This window comes from Erythrolamprus reginae, chromosome 5, assembly GCF_031021105.1.
Source record: "Erythrolamprus reginae isolate rEryReg1 chromosome 5, rEryReg1.hap1, whole genome shotgun sequence".
Taxonomy (NCBI): Eukaryota; Metazoa; Chordata; class Lepidosauria; order Squamata; family Dipsadidae; genus Erythrolamprus; species Erythrolamprus reginae.
In genome coordinates, this window is record NC_091954.1 from 8,160,438 (window position 1) to 8,171,592 (window position 11,155).

Consider the following 11,155-nt stretch of genomic DNA (forward strand, 5'->3'; position numbering starts at 1 on the left):
ATTTCCATCCCCGGGAGCAGAAGCAATCAATGCCCTCCGGAGCCCATGGCCTCCAGGACTACTATACGCATTCCCTCCAATTCCAATTCTCCCGGACGTGATTCACAAGGTCCTCACCGAGAGGGCCCGAGTAATCCTAATCGCCCCTCATTGGCCCCGCCGGCCCTGGTTCGCCGATCTCCAACAGTTGTCCGTCCAGGACCCTTGGCGACTCCCCGTTTCGGGGGATATGCTACGGCAGGGGGCCTCATTCCATCCAGACCCGGAGTGGTTCCACCTCACCGCCTGGCTGTTATCAGGAGAGACTTAGAACTACGTGGCCACGACCCCGACACAGTGGAGGTCATTTTAAAGGCCAGAAGGGGTTCGACCAATCGAATCTACGACCATACATGGTCCAAGTTTCACCAGTGGTGTCTACAGGAGGGCCTCTCTCCCCTGTGCATCCCCATACACAGGATCATTTCCTTCCTTATGCAAGGTTTCCATCAAGGCCTCTCCACCAGCACCCTCCGGCGTCATCTGGCGGCCATTTCCTCTGTCCTAGCGGGGCCCCGCAGACAGCCTCTCCGTTCCTTTCCAGAGGTTCAGGAATTCCTCAAGGGTATAGCCAACCTCAGACCTTCCAAGGTCCACAGGTATCCATCCTGGGATTTGCCACGGGTTCTCCATTCCCTCACGCAGGCACCCTACGAACCCCTAAAATCGGCGTCCCTCAGGTACCTATCCTTTAAAGTAGCATTCCTGGTGGCAATTACCTCTGCCCGACGCATTTCGGAGCTGGCTGCCCTCTCAATCAGGCAGGACCTCTGCCAATTTCATCAAGACAAGGTAGTCTTACGACTGGACCCCACCTTCTTACCCAAGGTCAGTTCCATGTTCCACAGAACTCAGGATATTGTCTTACCTTCCTTCTGCCTCCAACGAGACCATCCCTTGGCAATTAGATGGCACACCCTGGATCTCATTAGAGCGCTGAGGATCTATATCCAACGCACAGGACCCTTTCGGAGGTCAGAAGCACTTTTTATAGCCTATCACCCCAGAGTCATGGGTGCCAAAGTGTCTTCAACAGTGATAGGCCGTTGGATCAGAGGGACTATATCTAAGGCCTACGAGTCGGCCTCCCTTTCAGTTCCAAGGAACATCACAGCGCATTCCACCAGGAGCGCAGCCACCTCGGCCGCTTGGGCGACTCAAGCCCCGTTGGAGGAGGTCTGCAAAGCAGCCACTTGGGCCTCGCCAAATTCCTTCATCAGGCACTACAAAATTGACTCTTACGCTTCAGCGGACGCTGCCTTCGGCAGAAGGGTACTCCAATCCGTTATCTCTCACGATAGCAATCTAATCCCACCCTAGGGACCATCTATTGGGTATGTCCCATGTGACTGCTGGACCCGCTCCTTCAGTACGGAGAATAGGCGTTGATTGCTTACCTGAACGCCTCTTCTCGTACGGTGAGCGGGTACAGCAGTCACTTCCCGCCCTTGTATGTGTCTCCTTTACCTTCCTATAACTTTTCTTCCTCTAACAATGAGAGTTGAACACTAAAGAGCTTCACATCTGAGCCTAGTCTACGGATTCGCGAATTCTGGGGAAGGGGCGGATCCAGCAAGCTTTTTTAACACTAGGCTCAGTTCCACCGGATTGGACATGAGCAACCCATGTGACTGCTGTACCCGCTCACCGTACGAGAAGAGGCGTTCAGGTAAGCAATCAACGCCTATTATATCCCCAAAACATTAGATTGTGGAGGAAAAGGTTTTATTTATTTATTTATTTGCTTCCTGTAGAACCCAAGACTCCTGGACGATGTCAGCTTTCACCCTTGCATTCGATACAAGCGCTGGGAATCTGAAAGGGTGCTGTCCTTCATTCCTCCCGATGGAAACTTCAGGCTGATTTCCTACAAGGTCAGCTCTCAAAAGTAAGTTTGTCGGAAGAGCCAAGTCTGTCTGTCTGTCTTTCTTTCTTTCTTTCTTTCTTTCTTTCTTTCTTTCTTTCTTTCTGCCTTCCTTCCTTCCTTCCTTTCCTTCCTTCCTTCCTTTCCTTCCTTCCTTCCTTCCTTCCTTTCCTTCCTTCCTTCCTTTCCTTCCTTCCCTCCTTCCTTCCTTTCCTTCCTTCCTTTCCTTCCTTCCTTCCTTTCCTTCCTTCCTTCCTCCTTTCCTTCCTTTCCTTCCTTTCTTCCTTTCCTTCCTTCCTTCCTTCCCTCCTTCTTTCTTTCTTTTTCTTTGTTTATTTATTTTGTCAAGTACGTATTGGTACTGTACAAAGATATAACAATGTTTATATAGATAATACTAGTAAGAGAGAAACATTAGGATGGTAGGCATTGTCAGGCCGAAAGCCATCATATGGAGTTAGAGGCTTTGGCCTGCCACAGCAACACAGCATAAGGGAATTGTTAGGGGTGGAGAGAAGTTATAGCCACAACAAATTCCTTTCTCAGAGTCCAAGGTCATCTTTTGTTCCGCGTCAACTATACAAAAGAGGAAGTAGATGAATCCCTGCACCGGACTGGTCCACGTGATTTCACTTGAGGTGTGGGGATGTGAGATGAACCTTAACTTGGGTGGAGCACCGGAGAGAAATTAGTATCGGAATGGCCGAAACGTAATCCAACATGGCTCTGCTAATAAATCGACCTTCTTGTGTGAGAAGTGGAGTGGATTCTGATTTATTTCTCAGATGCTATTTGGGGTGTTGACAGGCATACTGGTGCACTTATGCACACCCCTTACGAGGTGGGCAGCCTCGGAGGCTACAGCAACGCAGCGCCGAGAAGGACCAGCTCTTGATCCCTTTAAGCCGGTCCTTCTCGGCGCTGCGTTGCCTCCGAGGCCGCCCACCGCGGAGATCCCCTCGCCCGAACGTTCAGCAGGAAGCTTCGCCGGCTGTTGGTTGCTTAGAAGCCACCGCCGCCGCCGCCGCCGTGTAAATTGGAATATTCGTGTAAATCGGAATATTCCGACTTACACCAAACTCTGTCACGCTGAGTATTGACAGCCCCGGAGACATTCAGAGACTTTAGAGTTATTCAGTAATTAAATAGTTAACAGTGTGTGTGTTTTTATTAGCTTCCACCTATTATGATGTAAAATCCTGCCACATCATTCATGCATCACTTCCGTCCCCTCCAGATCCTCCATATTTGTATTGTCACATTCTCTGGGCCGTGGGAACGGATCCCCGTCGTAAGTCGGGGACTACCTGTATATAAGTTTAAGTTTAAGTTTAATCAGATTTGTATGCCGCCCCTCTCCGCAGACTCAGGGCGGCTCACAGCAATAAAAATACAATGTAAAACAAATCTAATATTTAAGTTAATTTAAAAAACACCACAAATTAAAACCAATCATACATACTAGCATACCATGCATAAATTTTATAAGCCTTGGGGGGAGGGAACATGTCAATTCCCCCATGCCTGACGACAGAGGTGGTTTTTAAGGAGCTTACGAAAGGCTAGGAGGGTGGGGGCAACTCTGATATCTGGGGGGAGTTGGTTCCAAAGGGTCGGGGCCGCCACAGAGAAGGCTCTTCCCCTGGGTCCCACCAAATGACATTGTTTAGTTGACGGGACCCAGAGAAGGCCAACTCTGTGGGACCTAACTGGTCGCTGGGATTCGTGCGGCAGAAGGCGGTCCCGGAGATATTCTGGTCCAGTGCCATGAAGGGCTTTATAGGTCATAACCAACACTGAATTGTGACCGGAAACTGATCGGCAACCAATGCAGACTGCGGAGTGTTGGTGTGACATGGGCAAATTTAGGAAAGCCCATGATAGCTCTCGCAGCTGCATTCTGCACGATCTGAAGTTTCCGAACACTTTTCAAAGGAAGCCCCATGCAGAGTGCATTACAGTAGTCGAACCTCGAGGTGATGAGGGCATGAGTGACTGTGAGCAGTGACTCCCGGTCCAAATAGGGCCGCAACTGGTGCACCAGGCGAACCTGGGCAAACGCCCCCCTCGCCCCAGCTGAAAGATGTTTCTCTAATGTGAGCTGTGGATCGAGGAGGACGCCCAAGTTGCGAACCCTCTCTGAGGGGGTTAATAATTCCCCCCCCCCAGGTGATGGACGGACAGATGGAATTGTCCTTGGGAGGCAAGACCCACAGCCACTCCGTCTTATCCGGGTTGAGTTTGAGTCTGTTGACACCCATCCAGACCCCAACAGCCTCCAGGCACCGGCACATCACTTCCACTGCTTCGCTGACTGGACATGGGGTGGAGATGTAAAGCTGGGTATCATCTGCATACTGATGATACCTCACCCCATGCCCTTGGATGATCTCACCCAAAAATGATTGAAAAAATGATTAGGTGGTGTGTAATCCTTCCTGAATAGTTAAGAGTCTCCCCTTCTTGTTGTTTCAGCTTGGTGGCTATTCCAGTGTACGTGAAACATGCCATTACGTTCAAAGAGAATTCATCCTCTGGGAGATTTGATGTTACCATTGGGCCTAAGCAGAACATGGGGAAGACCATCGAAGGAGTCATCGTGACTGTTCATATGCCCAAAGCGGTGCTCAATACGAGCCTGGCGCCCACGCAAGGCAGCTACACGTTTGATCCAGTCACCAAGGTGAGGGCTGTCCTCCAAATAGTTGCATCTCAGCTTGAGTTCCCGAAAACTCTTCCCATGGATCTGGTGGTGTTGGCAGAGGGCTGGCATTCATTCATTCATTCATTCATTCACTCACTCATTCATTCATTCACTTAATTAATTTGTATGCCGCCCCTCTCCGTAGACTCGGGGCGGCTCACAACAAATGTACAATACAAATCTAATAATTAAAATTAAGCCAAAGACGGGCTACAAGAATGGTGGAAGGTCTTAAGCATAAAACGTAGCAGGAAAGATTTAATGGACTCAATCTGTATAGTCTGGAGGACAGAAGGAAAAGGGGGGGACATGATCGAAACATTTAAATTTATTTATTATTTATTATTTATTTATTACTTAGATTTGTATGCCGCCCCTCTCCGAAGACTCGGGGCGGCTCACAACATGTAAAAAAACAAATCATAAGCAATCAGGCAAATTTAAAATATTTAAATATTTAAAAAACCCCATATGCTAACAGTCACACACACAGACATACCATGCATAAATTAAACGTGCCCAGGGGGAGATGTTTCAGTTCCCCCATGCCTGACGGCAAAGGTGGGTTTTAAGGAGTTTACGGAAGGCAGGAAGAGTAGGGGCAGTTCTAATCTCCGGGGGGAGTTGGTTCCAGAGGGCCGGGGCCGCCACAGAGAAGGCTCTTCCCCTGGGGCCCGCCAACCGACATTGTTTAGTTGACGGGACCCGGAGATACAGTAGTCCCTCGCTATACCGCGCTTCACCTACTGTGTCTTCACTTCATTGCGGGTTTTCAAGAAATATTAATGAGAAAAATCATTCGCGGATCTTCACTGGTTCGCGGGTTTCTGAGGAAGTTGATCGGCAGATTTAAACAGCCCGCCGAACTTGATCGGCAGGTTTTTAAAAAAAAATATATCTAAAATTGTAAATACTGTATTTAAATACTGTATCTAAAATAAATACTGTGTGGGAAGGGTTTATAAACACTTAAAACAATGAAAACTTACCAAACAATTATAATATAAATACTTAAATAAGTACTATCAGTCGATAAATTCCCCATCGCGGATTTCACCTATCGCGGCCAGGTCTGGAACGTAACACCAGCGATAGGTGAGGGACTACTGTATGTCAAAGGGTTAAATAGGGTTCAGGAGGGAAGTGTTTTTAATAGGAAAGTGAACACAAGAACAAGGGGACACAATCTGAAGTTAGTCGGGGGAAAGATCAAAAGCAACATGAGAAAATATTATTTCACTGAAAGAGTAGTAGATCCTTGGAACAAACTTCCAGCAGACGTGGTTGGTAAATCCACAGTAACTGAATTTAAACATGCCTGGGATAAACATATATCCATTGTAAGATAAAATACAGGAAATAGTATAAGGGCAGACTAGGTGGACCATGAGGTCTTTTTCTGCCGTCAGTCTTCTATGTTTCTATGTTTCTAAAAACCCATAATTTAAACAACATGCACACAACATACCATACATAAACAATATAGGCCTGGGGAAGTTATCTCTATTCAAATTTATTCAAATTAGGCCCTGATCCCTTGGTTTTCTGTAGTCACAACCTGACTATTTCTTTCCTTCTACCTTTTGAGTCAAATTCTGGATGTACACTGCTCAAAAAAAATAAAGGGAACATTTAAACAACACAATATAACTCCATGTAAATCAAACTTCTTTGAAATCAAACTGTCCACTTAGGAAGCAACATGGATTGACAGTCAATTTCACCTGCTGTTGTGCACATTCAACTTTGTACAGAACAAAGTATTCAATGAGAATAATTCATTCCTTCAGATCTAGGGTGTGTTCTTTGAGTGTTCCCTTTATTATTATTATTTTTTTAGCAATATATATTACAGGAAAACTCCAATTACAGTTTCACCCAAAAACATCAGATCTTGCAACAGGTTGAAATATAACTGGTGTTTGTTCTTGGTTACGACGAGTGGCAGAGAATGGGAGGGGGAGTTGCATGAGAGGGAAAGTTATTAGCCACAACAAATTCCTTTCTTGGAGTCCAAGGTCATTCTTTGTTCTGCACCAGCAGATGTAAGGAGGAAGTCAATGAAATCCCTGCACTGACTGGTCCTCATGATGAACTTGTGGTTGTGGGGATGGGGGATGAATCTTAACCTCGGTAGGGTACTGGAAGGAAGTTAGTATTGGGATGGCAACAGTGTGACCATCATGGCTTTGATAATAAACCGAACCTTGGATGAGAGATTTGGACTGGAATCTGATTTATTTCTCAGAAGCAGGATGCATCACAAAAACACGGAAGTCTGGAGGTGGGGTTTCAAGGACTTTCATGTTTTTGCGATACTGCAATTTCGCTGAGGCTCCCCTCGCTGGGAAACTCCACCTCTGGAATTCCGTTGCCAGCGAAGTGCCCGTTTTTGCCCTGCTGGGATTCCCCTGCAGCATCACAGAAACACGGAAGTCCAGAGGTGGGGTTTCCTATAGAGGGGAGCCTCAGGGGAATCCCAGCAGTGCAAAAACGGGCGCTTCGGCTGGCAAAAGGGGTGAATTTTGGACTTGCACGCATTAATCACTTTTCCATTGATTCCTATGGGAAACATTGTTTCGTCTTACAAACTTTTCACCTTACAAACCTCGTCCCGGTAATACCTCATAGAATGTGCGGAACTAGATATGATGACTAAACATTTAAATAACCAAACTGAAACAGAATTTTATAAAATATGGAATAAAGTATATGACTGGTGGGATTTTAAAAATGGTATTAATAGTTAATTATAAGACAGAATGAATTAGTATATAGTATAACTAACTTAGAAGTGTATATTCTTTCATTTTTTCTTTTTCTTCCGTATTACTAATAACTTCTCTTTTTTGTTTAAGTATAGAATATCTTAAAATATAAAGAAATTTAAATATTAAGTTTCATATTATAAAAATAGAGTTGAATTTAATAAGAATATAACTTACATGTGTGGTATTACTGCTTTGATCTGACTGCAGTTAGGTTTTTTATATTTTTGTAATAGTTAGACTTCTATGACAAGCGGAGCAGTGGCAGCTCCTTAAATGTTTAATGTTGTATGTCTTTGTCTTTTTTGAAAATCAATAAAAATATTTTTTTTAAAAAAACAAACAAACCTCGTCCTGGAACCAGTTAAGTTCGTCAGATGAGGTATCACTGTAATTTCTACATAGCATTGCTGCTAGGACTTGGAAGACACAGGAGAAGGCATCATGGGTCAAGTTTCAAAAAGCACTTTATAAATGTTTTTGGTGATTATTTAGGTGTTGACCTGGGATGTTGGCAAAATCATCCCCCAGAAGCTGCCTTCTCTGACAGGACTGGTGAATTTGCAGTCTGGAGCCCCGAAGCCAGAGGAAAACCCAAGTTTGAATATTCAATTCAAGATCCAACAACTGGCTATTTCTGGTAAGACGAACTTCCCACTCAGCATAGGAAAATTTTGATACAAATTCTACAGTGGGTGACTTAACATAGGATTATATAATGCAAACATATCAAATTCCAGAACTATTCTGAAAACTAAAGTAACTGAAAGGAAATTCACATCTCTCAGCTGTGGCGAGGGGGGCGTTTTCCCAGGTTCGCCTGGTGCACCAGTTGCGGCCCTATTTGGATCGGGGGTCACTGCTCACAGTCACTCGTGCCCTCATCACCTCGAGGCTCGACTACTGTAACGCTCTCTACATGGGGCTACCTTTGAAAAGTGTTCGGAAACTTCAGATCGTGCAGAATGCAGCTGCAAGAGCAATCATGGGCTTTCCCAAATATGCCCATGTTACACCAACACTCCGCAGTCTGCATTGGTTGCCGATCAGTTTCCAGTCACAATTCAAAGTGTTGGTCATTACCTATAAAGCCCTTCATGGCATCGGACCAGAATATCTCCGAGACCGCCTTCTGCTGCACGAATCCCAGCAACCGATTAGGTCCCACAGAGTGGGCCTTCTCCGGGTCCCGTCAACTAAACAATGTTGTTTGGCGGGCCCCAGGGGAAGAGCCTTCTCTGTGGTGGCCCCGGCCCTCTGGAACCAACTCCCCCCAGAGATTAGAACTGCCCCTACTCTCCTTGCCTTTCGTAAGCTCCTTAAAACCCACCTTCGTCGTCAGGCATGGGGGAACTGAGATATCTCCCCCGGGCATATACAATTTATGAATGGTATGTTTGTATGTATGTTTGTTTAGTAAATGGGGTTTTTAAATATTTTAAATTACAATTTAGATTTGTTATGAATTGTTTTTATTCTGTTGTGAGCCGCCCCGAGTCTGCGGAGAGGGACGGCATACAAATCTAAATAATAAATAAATAAATAAATAAAAACCCTAATTGTTCAACCCAGCTGTTCCCTACATGCATAGTTGTATGAGTAGATAAATTTCTCCACCCATCACACACACAAATCCTTTTATTATTATTTTTCTACTGCTGGTATTTCATTCACGTGCGAGCTGAAATCTTTGTAGAGTTTCTGGAGGTGATGGTGGACTTTCCTTTCTTTCAGTATGTTTGAGGAGAAATGAGATGGCCATCAGCAGCCAGGGTTGGTATCTCCGGAACCGCCTGCTACCGCATGAATCCCAGCAACCGATTAGGTCCCACAGAGTTGGCCTTCTCCAGGTCCCGTCAACTAAACAATGTCATTTGGCGGGTCCCAGGGGAAGAGCCTTCTCTGTGGCGGCCCCGGCCCTCTGGAACCAACTCCCCCCGGAGGTTAGAACTGCCCCAACATAAATATACTACCCAAACATAAATATAAAAAAGCCTGGTGGAAAGGTATCTCAACTCCCCCATGCCTGGCGGTATAGATGGGTCTTGAGTAATTTACGAAAGACAAGGAGGGTGGGGGCAGTTCTAATCTCCGGGGGAAGTTGATTCCAGAGGGTCGGGGCCGCCACAGAGAAGGCTCTTCCCCTGGGGCCCGCCAGACGACATTGTTTAGTCGACGGGACCCGGAGAAGTCCAACTCTGTGGGACTTTATCAGCCGCTGGGATTCGTGCGGTAGCAGGCGGTTCCGGAGGTACTCTGGTCCAATGCCATGTATGGCTTTAAAGGTCATGACCAACACTTTGAATTGTGACCGGAAACTGATCGGCAGCCAATGCAGGCCACGGAGTGTTGAAGAAACGTGGGCGAATCTGGGAAGCCCCACGATGGCTCTCGCGGGTGCGTTCTGCACGATCTGAGGTTTCCGAACACTTTTCAAAGGTAGCCCCATGTAGAGAGTGTTGCAGTAATCGAACCTCGAGGTGATGAGGGCATGAGCGACTGTGAGCAGTGACTCCCTGTCCAAATAGGGCCGCAACTGGTGTAATTCTTCCACGATTTCCTGAAATACCCTGTTCTGATATGTCTCCATTATTTATTCTATTTCAGGACTGAAAGTAAACCGCCTTGACATGTATGGAGAAAAATACAAACCGTTTAAAGGCGTGAAGTACGTCACAAAAGCCGGGAAGTTCCAAGTACGAACATGAAGCTCAAGAATTCTGCTTTCTGGGCAGATGGTTGTGTGTCTGTGTGCGCGCACGTGTGTGTGTTGTAGCCTCGGAAAAAAATGAGCATTAGTTACTTAAATTCCTCTTCAATGCCAATTCCAGCCATTCCTTTGAATTGATCCATTCCACACAATCCTGATTTCCATGGGTAGTAATAATTAAGTAGGGGGTTTTTTTCTCTCTATGTGGCTTTCAAAGATAAATGTTCCATTTAAGTTAGAGGTGGGTTGTTTCTGGACTTTGTAAATGGGCTTCCCTTTGGACCAGCTATTCCTGAACACTGCCACGTGAACCATCAAAGCACAAGAAGGAGAAAGCTGGATCGGAGAGAAACGCAGCCCAATTTGAAGAAAAGAAACGGCATTGCAAGCTTTTTCCGAAAACATCTCTCTGAGAAAGCCCAACCCTCCCCTAACCCTCTCGACAAAAGACATTTTAACGGAACAAAACACGAAAAAAGCCTTTTTCTGCAGGATTTAGACCACCCTGCCTTTATTTTTAAAGTCAAAATTGCCTTATCAGCAGACAATCTGTAGCCAAATGTTAAGATTTTTTCTTTTAGTTTTTTTTTTTTTTAAACCACAGTTTGCTTCGAAAATGAATGGATGGGATACGGGGCCTGATTTATTTTCAATGAACCTCTGTATTTACAGATGTCAAACCTCTCGCACCTTTTATTGTCGGTGACCTTCAAACCTCCCAAGTAGCTCGTCCGAAGGGGCGCTGCTTGTTTCTAGGTGAAATAAAAGGGAACGTAGCTGTACCAATGTCACTTGGGCAACTTAATTTTCCGACTCTGCCGTCGTGGCCCAAGGGTCACGAGAGAGTGGTTGGATTTCTGCATTAGTTTTACAACCTAGATCAGTGATGGTGAACCTTTTTTTCACTTTTATGCGCTATCGCACATTCATGAGTGCCCACACCCTTAATTTAATGCATTGGGGGGGCAAAAACAGCTTCCCCACCCCCTGGAGGCCAGAAACAGGCTGTTTCCCAACTTCGGTGGACCCAGTAGGCTCATGTTTCGCCCTCCCCAGGCTCCAAAAGCTTC

At 45.8% G+C, this 11,155-nt stretch overlaps 1 protein-coding gene across 2 annotated transcripts in view; it reads left to right on the plus strand.

Moving 5' to 3' along the window:
- AP3M1 (adaptor related protein complex 3 subunit mu 1) overlaps nt 1–10,867 on the plus strand; it is a 45,003-nt gene extending 34,136 nt beyond the window's left edge. For both annotated transcript variants that reach the window (XM_070752036.1, XM_070752035.1), the window contains exons 6-9: nt 1,794–1,927; nt 4,379–4,586; nt 7,871–8,015; nt 9,983–10,867. In XM_070752036.1, the coding sequence (XP_070608137.1) occupies nt 1,794–1,927; nt 4,379–4,586; nt 7,871–8,015; nt 9,983–10,083 (588 nt within the window). In that variant the 3' untranslated portion in view covers nt 10,084–10,867. The remainder of the gene's footprint in view (nt 1–1,793; nt 1,928–4,378; nt 4,587–7,870; nt 8,016–9,982) is intronic.
- The last annotated feature ends 288 nt before the right edge of the window (nt 10,868–11,155 follow it).